Raw genomic sequence first — 15,955 nt, forward strand, 5'->3', positions numbered from 1 at the left:
TGCCCATCTCTGACCACCAGCCTCTGGCAGGAGGGGGTATAGAGCTTAACTCAACTCTGACTCAGGAACTTGCAAGTAGTTTGAACAACCCAGCGATCCCTAGGCTGCCACACCCCCCAGTAGAGTAGAGGATGACCAAGATGGAATGTTCTTTTCTGAATAAGTCTTAAGATGTCTATAAAAGACTTAGCTGTGCCAAGTCCTTTTTTAAATCAATAAACTCGTGATGCAAATCGCATCAAATAAACTGCATCAAACTTAAAGATTCCCTTAACTTAAGCAAACTCTGGTTCATTAATATCACCATAATTCTGGTATGAACATTACTATACATATTTGCAACTAGCATGACTATTAACTATATGTATTTACACTTCTTACAAACTTACATTAAACATTTAGACTTACATTCAACATTTACACTTTTCACAAACTCACATTCAACATATACTCATTTATACTTCTTACAAACTTATATTCAAAAGGAAACTATAGAACTATTTTACAAACTTATATTCATAAAGAAACTATTTTACAAACATTAGCACATATCTACAAGAGGTCTCTTAGAAGAACTATTTACCAAATTTATATTCAAGAGGAACCTATTATCAAACATCTAGAAAGAATCTCTTAACAGAACTAACTTATATTCAAAAGCAAACTATTAGCAAACAACTAGAAGAGGTTTCTTAACAAAAACAGAAAGTACACAAATCATTTCAAAAGCTCAAAGTTTAAAGTCAACTTTGATATCATTCTGCAAGTTTTCTTCAGAGTTTTAAGTCAGAGACTAGTTCATCTAAGCTTGACTGAGTGTAAAATTACCTCAATTTTTTAAAGCTGCTTTTTAAGATTACCACGAGTGCTTTTAATGATACCAGTGTTTCCCTCTTGTATCTTAAGCACAACTCCTTAAGTTTTTTTCATATCTGAAGCAATTTCTCAGTGTAAAGACAATTTTCCCTTGTTTTCTAAAAGATTTCAAAGTAGCTTGTTGACAAACGGTATTAGCACTTTAATAATCTCCTTAGAGCCAAGCTGTTCACCTGTTCTTACTTCTCAGGAAGTAAGACTAAGCATTTGGAGTTGAAAAAAACAGAGTTTTGGGGCGGTATCGCCATTTTGAGCTGAAAGACTACATTTCCCATACTGCCTTTCTCTTTATTGTCCCATGGCTACAGATGACATTACAGACTATGTTTCCCAAGATGCCTTTCAGGTATGCCACACTTCCATTTCCATTTCCACACTTTGTTTTCATGCTTTTGCTTTTACCAAGGGAGATTTTTGAGTCAAGTGTTTGTTCTTTTACCATGGGAGATTCTCCTTGAGCTGGCATTGATAGATGTATTTCCTTCACCTGACATTATCCCCAGAGCAGGGTCGTGCCCACCCAATCACACATATTTGGACAGGTGTTTTGGTGACAGAAGCAAAAACCTCTCGGGGCTTGCTCTTCCACCTTACCAGGTCAGTGAAAGGAAAATAAAGTACCTAAAGAAAAGTTGTTTCAACCTTTTCAGAGAGATTTTTGGGAACTAAGGCTGCACTGCTCCTCCATGCCAGCAGACCCTCCCTGCCTCTTTTGTGGACTCACCTTGGGGGAGGCTGTCCTTGCTCCACTTTGTGCCTGCACTTTCGAGCTAGGCTCTAGCCATAGGGGACTCTGGCTGCTGTTTTTCTAATACTGCCTTGAAGGAGATACAGGACTAGCAAAAACGATTTTCCCTGTTCCAAGAGGTTTTTTGTTTTTTCTTAGAGCAATTACAGGTGATTTTTCCATACCTATAGATGTTGTTTCCAAGTGAGTTAAATTTTTGCCCTTACAAAAAGAGGAAAAAAATCTGAGAAAGAAAAGGTCTGAAAAGCTTTTAGTTTTTTAGAGAGAGATTACTAAGATTTTCCTAAGACCTCTCCTCTCCTTGGCTTCATGGCCAAAGAGAAACTAATTCTGATGATACAATGTTTTCATACAGTAGCAGCATCAGAGGAGTGAAAGTTTTATTTCACCCACATCCACCTCAGGAAAATTCTTTCCTCTGCCTCTCAAAGCTTGATTCTAAGATGTCTCCAGGCCAAGAGCTTCCATGGAAATCTTTTTCTTCCCATTTTTTGGTTTTTTGGGTTTTTTGTTGTTGTTGTTGGTTTGGTTTTTTTTGTTTGTTTGTTTGTTTGTTTCCATCTTTGATAGATTTTTCTGACTCTTCCCCAGGATTTTACTTTCACAGCCACATAGCTAGAAAATCAAGGACATAGTTTCTCTGCCTTTTTGCTTATCTTATTCTAAATTTTTTCTTAAACTACATTTCTAATTCAATAATTCTATATTCTACTTTACTCTAAATTTCTTCCCACACTATATACCTATATTCCACTTTATATTTTTTCCTTAATTTTTTTAATATATTTTTAATACTTAAAATGTGTTTTATGTGCATGAATACTTTGTCTGCCTGCAGGCCAGAAGGCATCAGATCTCATTACAGAAGGTTGTGAGTCACCATATGGTTGCTGGGAATTGAACTCAGGACCTCTGGAAAAGCAGCCAGTGCTCTTAACCACTGAGCCATCTCTCCAGCCCAATTTTCCTTAATTTTTATAGATAGAAATTAAAAGAGAGAGAGAGAAACTTAGATATAGAAAAATATATGGTGCAGCCTCACTTTCCAACTTCATCATTCCACTGCCTAACTCCTGAGAATAAAATACTGTTACCTTTATCAATTCCTTATTGGCATGCCTTACACCCATGAAGCCCCCTGAAGCCCCTTTCGTCAAGTCCCTGGGTCCCTGTTCCTGGCACCATTTGTGGGAGAACCATCCCCACCTTTTCCCCCTTAGTACTCTTGAGGACTGAGGGATAAGAGATTTAGATAGAAATACAGAGGGGAAAAAGAGACAGACAGGAACACAGGATAGCCTTGGGAGGGTCTGGATCCTTATCCACCAGCTCCTTCTGCCTCTTCTAAAGGGCTTTTTAAAGGAATGCCAAGGGGTGGAACAAAAGACCTCCCCTAAGCACAATCAAGTGCAGACCCTGCCAAACACCTAGTAACCACACACATGGTCAATCCATCCCCTTATGCAGCCCTGCTGGGTAAAGCAAGCTCAGATCTCACTAGGAAACCTCTGTGGGCTCCCACAGAGTATGGCAATTCCAGAGCCCTAATCAAAAATTCTAAGCCAATAAAGGATTCTCATAGTATCTAAAAATGCAAGAAAAGATAATGAGAAAAGCTTATTCTATAACTCCAAATACCACGGAGAGTTTATAACTGCATACACTAACCAAAAAAAATTTTAAACCTTATTAGTTCTTTTGTAATATTTTGAAGCTTTGGTCTAAGTTCAAATGATTTCTTCAATCTTAATAATAATAAAGTTAATTCTATAGATAGTCTTAAAAATTGTTGCACTTATTAAGTTTAAAGATTTTAAACATGAGTAAGTCTGGCAGCATAAGCCTTTAATCCCAGCACTAAGGAGGCTAAGGTAGGTGGATTTCTGTGTGTTCAAGACAAGCATTTTCTATGTAGCAAGTTCCAAGACAGATAGGGCTATATACTCAGACGCTAAAAAAACAAAAGGATTTTAAACATTTACTTTCTAGGTGGTACAAAAATCAGAATAAGTTTTTAAAATAAATTTCCATTCACTTAAGTTGAAGAGATGTTTCAAGACTTAATAAAATAAATATATGTATATATACAGATATATATATATGTATATATATATACATATATATATATATCCATCACAGAATTTTTAATTGTGTAGAAAGTCTATTCCTATTTTGCAGAACAAGTCCACAAAGGCTGAACAGAAAGAAAGGGGGGGGGGGAGCAGGGAAAGAAAAGAAAGGAATGTACAGTTAAATGTCAGCTATTTTACTGTTTTAGCTCTTTAGTTTTATGTTCACAGGACTTTACTAGATTACACTGGAGTGTTTAATATGTCATGAATCAAATTGTTATATGAAGTCCAAAAAGAGAAAACCATAGGTCAAAAGTAACAAGTCAAGAGGATTTAAAGGTAGGGACAATGACTGACACAGATATGACTAACACAGTAGACAGCAAATGGTTAAATGCATTACTAATGAATTTCTAAATGTCAAAAATGATTTTGTGTGACCAGCAATGTAATCTTCATTTTATCTAACACAACTTGGTCACCTTCACATCCTAAAAGTCTTGTAATTACAATGGATTACAAATGCATGTTAAGGCAGTCAATTATAACCCTGTTGGCCATAGTCACACTAAATCACTGGAAATCTCTTTCCCTAAGTGGCTAAAAACGAGTAATGCTTTCAGGTCACCACCAATTAAGCAATAGGCAGGTGTTAGAAAAGTGAGACTGAGTGAACATTACAAACAAGCTATGCCTTCCTAGCAAAGCAGTTAAAATTGTGTATCTGCATAATAACAACAATTAAGGCTCAGACAGCTCTTAATCATATTTTAGTACTAACTTTTCCATATGCCCATATGTACCTGCTCTCTAACCGGAACTTCCCAAGACGTCTCTTCTACGCAGCTCCTTTTGAGTGGAGCTCTTCAGTTGTACTCACACTTGGCATTGTTTTAACTTTATTACAAACTACTAATCAAAACTTAAAACCTGAAAATAGTTTTAAATATCATTAAACTGTCATTTCATTTGTAATGATTTTTGTCAAAATGTAATTCCAATCACTAGCATAAACCTGAGTATTACTCTCTAGGGGTGTATAATACTAAATAATTTGTCCAAATGTCAAATGCAATTTTCAAAATTCTTTCTTGCCAAAAATTTAAACATTTATAAAAAGACTTGTTTTGAGAGTGGTTTACATTTATAACACCTGACCTTTTGCTGTAAATACCACAAAACTCACATCTCAAATACCATGCAAGGAGGAAATCTCATCAGCCTGCAGTAGCCATCGACATGGACCAATATCAGATATTAGTTCTAGACTGTACTAAGTTGTGTGTTACAAATATGATTCCACAGCCCCTACTGTGGAATTAGCTGTAATCTGTCTCGTTTAAAATGTGTTTTTTATAGGACATCTGGCCTTGAAACTTGTACCTTCCCACTGAAAAAATGCTTAGTGTTTGGGTAATTTTCCCTCTTTTAATGTACAACACCACATGGGTGGTATAACTAAGTCCAGATTTTTTTTTTTCTAAACTTAAATCCAAGTAACAGATGATGGTTAAGGACTACTAATTACCAAGTATAAGTATAAAAGGAAACTCAGCTGCAATATAACTACAGATTTATAAATAAATCTCAAATACTAAAAGTTCACAAAATAAATTTTTGTGAGAATGTAACACTGGTCTATTTATTTCCCAGAATCACATTATTTAAGTGAAAATGGATAATACAGATTTAGAATCAAAGATCACATAAACAAATTTTAAAAAAATATAGAAGCCCAATGAGTTACTCTAACGAAGTATTTACTCCAAATAGGAAATAATTTTTAGCTCATAAAAAACCCTAACTTCCCAGAAATTAAAAGTTTTTATCTAAGATAACATAGTATATCTACTTAAGATACACTAAAACTGTCTTATAATTCTTATAAAGAATGGCATTTCAATCATACTTATCAATTCTCTTAAGACTAGAAAGCAAAAGAAAAAAAAAAAGACTAGAAAGCAATCAGGCAATGATGCGCAAGCATACCAAGAAGAGTTCCAGCACAAAAGTCTACAAAGCAAGATCTTGTCTCAGACAACCAATTAAATAAAGATCAAGTGTGCTGAGGATACGATACAGGGAATGAGAACTCTACATGATCCCTAGTAGGGTTACAACTGACTAATCAAACTTTATATAAAAACACCCTTTAGATACTTTACCAAAATTTAAAAATAGCTTTGTAAATAATTATGTTACTTTAATGGACATGTAGAAAGTTAAGTATACAAGATTTATGTGACAGCTGACCTACCCGAAAGCAAATAAAATTACTGTGGAAAGTAGTTAACAGTAACAGCTAGGCTCAGCAGTTTCTTACCTGGATTCCATCTTTAAGTTTCAAGATGCATTCCATTGTATTGATGGTAATTACCACAGGTTCAGAGCCCAGTTTTGTCCACGGTACATGAATCCTCAGTTCATGAATATGGCCACTTAAAAAAGTGAATGGTAATTTCAGTTCCTTAAAACACAAAATATTAAATAAAAGTTAGTAAATATTTAAAGTGTTGTCATATATAAGCCCCTTTCTTAAAGGAAAAGAAATTTTTCAAAAAAATTTGAGGCATTACTGCTTATCAAAAATTAGAATCATCAGCCCAGCAGTGGCAGCATACACCTTTAATCAGGAAACAGAGGCAGGTGGATCTCTGTGAGTTCCAAGATAGCCAGAGCTACACACAGAGAAACCCTGTCTCGAAAAACTAAAAGTTAAACTATAGGTAATAATAAACTACAAAAATGTGCTTTACAAGTTACATTTTAAAAGTTATTTAAATTCTCCAGGTTTCAGTTTCCTAATCTGCCAAATAGGAACAGTCTACCATCCAGGTACATGATACAGGTTTATAAATGCTGGAGTAGCAGCAATCATAGAAGAAGTCAGCAGCAAGACTTGGGCTATCCGAGTCTTTTTGGTATTTTTTTTCCCTATCTCTCACAACATGCCTCCAAACATGTCCCTAAAACAAGCTGAAAAAGAGGTCTACTTGGAGACACAAGACTGACCTGACGAAAGGGACTGGATAATCTACTGTGCTGTACCTAATTAAATATTTAACCTAGCTATGATGAGGGTATCAACTTGAAATGCTTCCAATTGCTTTCCACTATTATTATGCAAAGATTTAAAAAAATAAACATAAATTTGACCAAAATCACTTCATACTAATCTCACTTTTAGATAAAATTTTTGCAACAAATCAAAGAAACTATATTTACTGCATTTGTACAATTCTGCAGGTACTTGTAAACTTAATAACTATTAAACATATAATATTTTGCCTGAATACTTGTGTCATAACATAATAAAAATACATCTAAGTACAGGTAAGTGGTTAAAACCAGTAACTGTGGAACCATCAGACATGGATTCAAATCCTGTCTCTGTCATGTACTAACCCAGTCACACTGGACAAATTTGTCTCATCTGCCTTCTTTTCATTATCTGCAATGTTTAGATTAGAACAATAGTTTTGAGGATTAACCAGCTCATTCATAAAAAGTGTTTAAACTGTCTTTCTCACACAGAACTCACTCTAAGGATGCTAGCACTAATATTATAATTACTATTATTATATAAGTGTGGGTCAAATGTATGAATACAACCAGAATTTTTTTGTTGTTGCTGTTTTATTTTGTTTTTTGCCTAAAACCAGACTATTAAAATTTTGTTGTTACTAACCTTTACTAATAAGTGCATCTCATTGTAGTAAGCTTAAAGAGGTAATAACGTCTTCAAATACTCTTCCACTGGCACAAGATTATATGCTAATCAGTATTTACAACAACACAATATTACTAAATACTTCTCCCTTCTACCTCCTTTACCAACACTGTCTTCAATCACAATGAGTGGTTACATTTCCACCTCTTGCACCTCCTGACTTGTGCAACAATGTATTTGCAAAATGTCTAACAAACTTGCAGTCTATGGACACAAATCAGTTTTCTCAGAGAGAAGATACTTTCATTAAATTCAAGAACTCAGTGTCATCAGAATGCTAATTCATCAACTGAGCTACTATCAACATACTAAAACACGAGCAGTTCTCTACATTAGAAATGGAATACATCAGAGAATGGAATTATGAGCCATACAGGCCATGTCAGAGGTACAAATCAAATTCTATATTTAGTAATCATCTGATTGTCAATAAGATTGTTTACAAAGTGCTGTGAAAAACCCTTTTGTGCACTGTGACGATTTGTAGCTGTAATTGGTTTAATCAACAAGCTGACTGGCCAATAGCTAGCTGAACAGGATAAAGTTAGGCAGGAAAGCTAAACTGAAAATGGGGAGATGAAGACGAGTGGAGTGAGGAGTCTCCAGCCAGACAGAGAACGAGTTGGACACACAAAATGGGATAGAGGTAAAGGCTACAAGCCTTTGGGCAGTACGTGGATTAATAGAAATGGGTTAAGTTGTAAGAGCTAGTTAGTAATAAGCTTGAGCTATTGTACTGGCCAAGCATTATAATTCATATTCAGTCTCTGAGTCGATTACTTGGGACGGGGCAGTTGGGACAGGAAACATCCGCCTATAACAAAGTATTGTGATAAACAAGGGTGCATCTACTTTGAAAAGGGTAAAATACAAATGCTGATTACTGTACCTAGATCTTCAAGTAACCAACAACAAATTACTTCCTTTCTGTTATTTCCACTCCTAGAAATACAAAGCTACATCTTTAAAATGCTGTACTCGCAACCCTCCACTAGAATATCTACACACACACACACACACACACACACACACACACACACACACACAGAGCTAAAGAGGCAAAGTACCTACCGCGTGGTGTGAGGCTTGACAATGAGAACTACACGTCAGGAAAGGAGTGGGAGAGGTGCTTCCTAAAACACCTGTACACGGCTGACCACGGCTGTACACGGCTGAACATGGCTGAACATGGCTGTACACGGCTGTACACGGCTGTACATGGGATATTGCTAGCCAAGGTTTAAGTTGAGAGTTGAATATCTCTCAGAAATCTAAGTCAATCACAGTGATCCATGCCTATAATCCAAGCTACTCGGGAAGTTGAGGCAGGAGGATCAAGTTTAAGACCAAACTAGGCAACAAAGGACTTTATCTATAAAACTAATTACTTATTATAGGTAAGCTATAATTGTGTGTGAGGGGGTGTTCTTTTATAAATATAAATTTAAAATATTAAATGAACATAAAAGACAACAAACACAAAACACGTGACTTTATATCTAACTTAAAACCTTTGAACAGCAAAGAAAACAGAGTAAATGGCCCACATTAACAACAGGTAAGAGAGAAAACACATGAAAACCGTTTATCTGGAGAAGTGTTAGTATCTACTGTATAGAACTTCTAAAATCTAACAACCAAATCCTGTTTTAAAATGGATGGAGGAGCCATGCACAGTGGTGCACCCCTCTAACCCCAGAATTGGACAGAAACGGGTGGCTCTCGGAGTTGAAGGCCAGCCTGGTCTACACAGTTGACCCTCTTTACATGTGCCAGCGAGCACATGAGAAGACGGTCAACCTTCAAACCATCACAGAATGCAAACCCAAACCAGTGAGCTCTGATTCCTTCCTTATTAATGTGGACACTTTTTAAAATGTAATTGCAGACACATAAATCAATAAGGAATAAATAATAGATTCACCACTAGCAGAATATGAAAAGAATTTCTTCAAAGTCCTATCAAATTATAAAGAAAACCCGCTCAGAAACAAAGGTAAGTCGATGGTTATACATGGACAATTGAGGTACTCTTTCCTCCTTCTTCTTCCAGTGAAGAAAGCAAGTACAGAAGGGGATTCTGGGCAGTGTTTCTGTGAAACTGAAACACACCCTCCTAGAGACACAGAGAAGCTCACCTAACTTTCAAGACTCAGGAATCTCAGAATAGAGTCACAAGGCTCCTCCCCAATGATACATCAAGAGTGACAATTGTTGCTTAGAAGAGACTCCTCTGTGACTGATCTGCCTGCCAGCTGTGCAGAGAGTTCCAGGGATGCAGCTTTTGGGAATATATCACCTACGCTGAGTGAACATTTCAAAGATGCAGCTGTCTTTCCCTCACCCATTATAATCTAAATCAGTGGTTCTCAACCTTCCTAATGCTGCAGCTCTTTAATACACTTTGTGTGATGGTGATCCTAACCATAAAATTATTTTCGTTGCTACTTCGTAACTAATTTTGCTGTTATGAATTGTAATGTAAATATCTGATAAACAACCCCTGTGAGAGGGCTGTTAGCAGAGTCGAGACCACAGGTTGACAAACACTGCTCTCCTCACCCAGGTTCCTGGAAGCAGCTACAGGCGCTCACAAGCTCCCCAAGCTGGACTTGGGTACACCTGTTTCTTTTCTGTCATCAGTGCCCTGCTCAAGTCAAGGGACACTGCTCATGCTCCCCTCAAAAACAACACAGCAGCGAGAAAAGGGGTTTTTCAAGGGCCAAGTGTATTAGAGCGACTTGTTGGGCTATTTTTTTTTAAATGAAAACATTTCCTCCTAGAGGAAGAAGGAAGACATATTGGATTCAAAAATCTAATGAAGTGTACCTTAGTTAGAAAGCTCTTAATGTTAGATGGTTAACAACCCCCCTGCCCCAGGTTAGTAATAAATAATTATTGGAGAGAGGAGAGACTTTTGGGTAGGGCAGCTTGCAAATTGTGCAGTGAGCTCCAGGGATGCAACAAACATGAGTTGTCACCCATGCTAAGGTGGGATTTTTAGGGGTGCAGGTGCCTTTGGGACACTCACACTCCCACTAGTTCCCCAAGCCGGACTTAGCAGAATCGTTTCTTTGCTCCGTTGTTAGTGTCTAAAGTAAATGGGGTTTGTTCACATCCCCACAAAAAGGCACACAATGAAGTGAAATGAAGGTTCTCATTAATCTCAGAGTGTGGTGAATCAACTGCATGTTGTAATCCTGTGGACAATCACTAAGACAGTAACTCAAAAGTAACTTGAAATCAAAAGAATAAGGAGCTGAGAAAATCTCTATTAAATACAAAAGTAAATGGCAGAGGCACACCAGAAGGAAAAAATGACAAAAGAACAGAAAGTAATTTGAAAATGAAAGATAAAAATACAACCATATAAAATGTAAGTACTGAACATATATGAATTAAATACTCCAACCAAACGGCAGACTGTCAGACGATTTAAAAACATAAGAGATGTGAATATATACTCTCTACAAAAGAAACACTTCAGATAGGAAAATACAAGTGTGGTGAAAACAAAAAACAAAATATATATTGTCCTAGTTTGCCTTCTGTTACTGTGAGAAGCACATCTTGAAGAGGAGAGATGTGTGGCTTCCAAGTTACAGTACATCACCAAAAGAAGCCGAGGCGGGGACTGGAGCAGAGACCATGGAGAACGCTGCTGACTGACCTTCCTCCCCATTTGCTCAACTGCCTTTCTTACACAGCAGCACAGTAGGCGGCCCACAGGCCAGTCTGATGAAGGCAATTCCTGACTGAGCTTCTCTCCTCGGGGTTGGGCAAGTGAACAAAGAAGATTAGCCATCACACATATCGTGCAGACAGTAACTACAGAAAGCTAAATTATACCATTATCAGATAAGATAGACATCATAAGGGGATCTAGAGAAAAATGTTACTAAAGATCAAAAGAGTTGGCGACTATCCTGGACTACATGAAACCATACCCAAAATATGAAAATCTAATAGGGGTGGGCCTGAGTGATGGCCCAGTGAGTAACAGTTCATACTAAGAAAATCTGAGCATCCAGTTCAGATCCCTGGACTCATGGAGGAAAAAAAAAGAGGCACAGCCATACCTATAACTCTAGCACTGGGGGGAGAAGAAAGACAGGAGGACTGCTGGGATTTGCACCCATCAGGCTAGCTCCAGGTTCAGTAAATACTCTGCCTAGAGAAATAGTGGAAAGTGATAGAGCAGTACTCACACACAGAGGCACGAACACACATGCACATGCCAATGTACACACACCTCACACACTTATGCCATGCTCACAAACACCACACTTACAAACACATAAATACACACATACACACAAACACACAGCCACACCATATAAACCAAAGAAAAGGTCAAACAGGACATGTTATAGTGATTAAAAAAAAAGATCAATTCATGAAGAACACATAAAATATACAAGAAAGTCACAAAATACATAAGGCAAAATCTAGCAAAACTGAAAAGAAAAAAAGACACCTCAAAAGTAATATGGCTCAGTGGCTAAGAACACTTGTTCTTGTAGGGGACTCAGGTTCAATTCCCAGCACCCACGTGGCAGCTCACAATCATCTTTAACTCCAGGGGAATCTGACACCTCTGTCCTCTGATGGCACCAAGTACAAATGTGGTGCACAGACAGACAGACAAGCAGACAAAACAATCATACACTTAAAATAAATTCAAAAATAAATTTAGCTTAAAAAATAAAAATAAAAAATACTAGTGGAAGGTAGGCTTGTAGCTCAGCAGGTAGGGTGCTTGCCCAACCAAGCTGATGACCTCAGTTCACTCCCCAGGACCCATGCAGGAAAGGCAAGAACCAATTTGACAAGAAGGAAGTCTATTCTCATCACATCTGCTCACATTTTGTTAAGAGTTTCTAGACATGCAGTACCAAAAATAAAAACTATAAGCGTTGATGGTATCTAAACATTATATACTAATTAAAAAAATAACTGGCTTAAAAGACATAAAACTAGCATTACTTATAATGGTATAACAGTGTACATAGGCTATCAATCTGAAGGAACCCACCAAAATCTGTTCGCTAATTTAGAAAAACAAAGATCTCTTAATCAAGACAGGACTGGCCCTAAGCACAAAGGAAAACACTGATATAATGGACAAAAGATTTACAAACGTCTATTCATCAATATGCTTTTAAGAAAGTAACCGTGGCAAGTGACAAATTGGAAGATGTGATATTAACACACATCTGACAAAGAACTCATTTCCCAGACACAAAACAGAGCTGGAGGGGCAGCCTCCTCACAGAAGGCAGGCTTAATTCGTGTGAGCGCCTGGATCCAATACCCAGAACCAAAACAACATAAACAAAATCAATTCTAACACAGCAATTAGAAAAGACAAATAATTTCATTCTTTCCCCTACTCTGTCTCAAAAAAAAAAGAAAAGACAAAATCAGAATTTACTTTACCAAAGAGATCCAAATAACTAGCCAATAAGCATTAGAGATATTCAAAGACAATACAATGGCATATCACTACACACCCACTAGGAAGCCAAAAATATTCAAAGCAACAAACATACCAAGTAGGAATAAAAATGTGAAATAATTAAAAATGTCACAGTGTGACTGCTAATACACTGTTATTTTAATATGTATTGCCAATAGTTTAATAGTATTGGCAATACATATTAAAACCAAACATATGACGATCTCCTAGGTATATACTAAAGGAAAACCACTGCTTATGTATATAAAAATGTACATATAAGAATGTTCATAGGCACTTTCTTTATAATAGCCAAAAATATAAACAACCAAAAGTGCTACTGATAAAAAAGATAAATTGTGGCTTTTTTTTTTTTTTTTTTTTTTGAGGAAGGGTTTCTCTGTGTAGCCCTGGCTGTCCTGGAACTCACTCTGTAGACCAGGCTGGCCTTAAAGTCACAGAGATCCACCTGCCTCTGCCTTCCAAGTGCTGGGATTAAAGACTGCACCACCACCACCCAGCTAAATTGTGACCATCTTATACAAACTACTGCTCACAACAATATGGGAGTTAGTAAAGAAGGGGTAAACAGAAACCAGAAATCACTCCGTGTAGCGGAGACTCAAGAATAGGAAAATAAATAATTTTTTTTTAGATTTATAAAAAGCAAAAACCTCTTTCTTGACAGAAATCTAACTGCCAGGGCATGTAGCTCAGCAGGACATGTGACCAGCATGCATGAGTTCCAAATTCAATTCTTTGTATGTGTAAAACACACATCAGAAATGAGATTAGCAGTGTCTTAGGGGTGAGGTGTATTAGTTACGCAGGAGAACCTTGTAGGGTACTAGAAACAGTCTGTGTCTTCATCCTGATGGTAAATTCACAGACACAGTCATCCTGAAAGTTGAACTATTATACTTAAGATTTGTTATCATTTTTTAAAACTGTAAATGAAAATATTAAGACATCCAATTAAGCCCGAGGAGAACTGAGGAAGGATCTAGATTATCCAGTAACAGGAAAGAGTACTCTATGAAAATCTTCACCATCAGATCAAGTCCTCCCTTATCTCCTACAGAGCAGCTGGTTTCCACAGATAACCTGGATCCTCAAGCAGAACAGAAGTACTTGGCATATGTTACTGATAAATGTGGTAAGTGAATTAATAAACATATGAACTTTGAAGTCACAGTTCATTTGCATCAGATCGTTTCAATGCTAAGAATAATAAGAAGTGATTAATAAAGATGTTTCCAATTTTATCATCATTCTCCACCTGTGTCTACACCATCTCTGAGGATGCCGTGGGTAATGTCATTTTTCCTGGTAAAGGAACGAACTTTCTTTGACATGCGTGCGACCTTGCTGTCTTTCACTCTTCCACTGGCCCAAGAGTAGAACAAGAATGTAATGTTTTCCAGCTTCATATAAAACTGACTGTGCATAGTTGGCAAGGCTTGGGAACTGAGTAAACAGGATGAAAAATTCTGCTAACAAGAACAGAACTGTTTTCCTATCAGCTGAAAACCTTTGGGAATCCTAATAGAATAAACCCTCGCTAGGTATTTCTGTAAAATGAAGTCTCTAGCTACACAGCAGCAAAACACACCAGCAGGAAACTTGTCATTCAAAACATAGTAAGCAGGTTATGTCTAACAACCCAAGATGTTTCCACTGACAGCTGTACGACGTACCTGTTCCAGGACATCTAACTTTAACTCGAGTTTGCTGAGAACCACGTCCCCGCCCCATAGTGAAAGCTGGAGATCCGAGGGCTTTAAGTTCTTGATATAGCGATTCACATAGCTCATCAAAATCGGAGTTACGTACGACTCCAGCATCTTCGAAGTGAGGACTCAGCGGCCGATCCTGAAAGGGGTACAGACAGAAATGTATCTGAATCGGCGGGCAGCGAATGGAGAAGCACTTCTCCTCGGGAAGGCAGGCCGACGAGCGGCAGGCTTCCCCCGGAACGCCCTCCGCGTCCGGCCGCCACCTCCCCGCGACCCGCGCGCCTCACCTGGCCGGGAGTGGGCAGAGAGGCGGCGACAGGAGGCGACGGCCCCTTCACTCCGGCCCCGCCGCAGCCCAGCCTGCCCCTGAGGCGGTCGACTCCGGGAGCGCAGCCGGACCTCCGGCCATCGAAGCCGAGCTGGCGTCCGGCCCGCGCCAGGCGCCGCACCCGCGGCGAAGCCAAACACGCCACAGAGCGGCGGCTCGCACTCCACCTCCGGGCACCTGGCCGCCGCCGCCGCCGCGCCGCTCGCGTTCCGCGCCACTTCCGGGTGTGCCCGCTTCGCTGTCCGACAGGCTCTCTCGGCGGGACCAGCGACTCGGAGCCTCTGCCCGGGACGACTCCGGCGGGGCTGGGCCCGCACCCCCGCTGCCACCGCGTCCCGGGCTCCGACCGACCTCTCCGCAGCGCTCGGGGCGGGGAGCGGACCGGTAAAGCGGAGGCACCGGGGATCCGGAAGTGGCGCTGCGACGGAGGCGGTGGCGGGGAGGCGCCCCAGGGCAGGCCGGGAGACTGGAGCAGCGGACGTCGGGGCTCTGCGGCGGAGGGAGGCAGGAGCCTTCCTTCTTCCAGCGCTGAAAACAGGCGGCTGCTTCCCGCGGCTGCTGGGGGAACTGGGCAGGGGACCCGGGTCCGGGAGGTGGAGGTAAAAGGCAGGGAGGAGGAGCTAAGTAGGGCGGAAGATTTAAATTTACAACTGAAGTTTATTGGGAAGTTATTGGGCTGAGGGCACGAAGTTGAGAATGCGCTTAGAGCAACCGTGTGCATAAGCTCGTTCTTTTCCTTCCTCAAAGCATGGGGAGATAATCCCTAGTTAGCGAGTGCAGGTGCACAGAATGGAGGACAAACGGCCAGAGACGGTAACTGGGCAACTAAGACTACAGTCCGATATGGGGCTCCCCAAAAAGCTGAGCAAGTACCAAAATAAGAGCCCTGGGTCAAAAGTGAGATAACCGAGAAGGAATAAATTCCGTTTTAAGGGCCAGTGTGGGTTATGTTGTGAAATAGATGTATAAAATGCTTCTTTGCAGCCACTTGTAGGCTAACAGCAGAC

General features: G+C 39.2%; 1 protein-coding gene across 8 annotated transcripts in view; it reads right to left on the reverse strand.

Annotated features, from left to right (window-relative positions):
• Positions 1 to 15,048, reverse strand: part of Vps13b (vacuolar protein sorting 13 homolog B) — a 568,282-nt gene extending 553,234 nt beyond the window's left edge. For all 8 annotated transcript variants that reach the window (XR_013046389.1, XM_076555926.1, XM_042264499.2 and 5 more), the window contains exons 1-3: positions 14,908 to 15,048; positions 14,582 to 14,756; positions 6,020 to 6,163 (exon numbers count right to left, since the gene is read on the reverse strand). Coding sequence is in view for 7 of the 8 variants with exons in the window: in XM_076555926.1 (XP_076412041.1) it covers positions 6,020 to 6,163; positions 14,582 to 14,728 (291 nt within the window). In the remaining variant the exon portion in view is untranslated. The remainder of the gene's footprint in view (positions 1 to 6,019; positions 6,164 to 14,581; positions 14,757 to 14,907) is intronic.
• Between the last annotated feature and the right edge of the window lie 907 nt (positions 15,049 to 15,955).

The sequence above is a fragment of the Peromyscus maniculatus genome, chromosome 20 (genome assembly GCF_049852395.1).
Source record: "Peromyscus maniculatus bairdii isolate BWxNUB_F1_BW_parent chromosome 20, HU_Pman_BW_mat_3.1, whole genome shotgun sequence".
Lineage (NCBI taxonomy): Eukaryota > Metazoa > Chordata > Mammalia > Rodentia > Cricetidae > Peromyscus > Peromyscus maniculatus.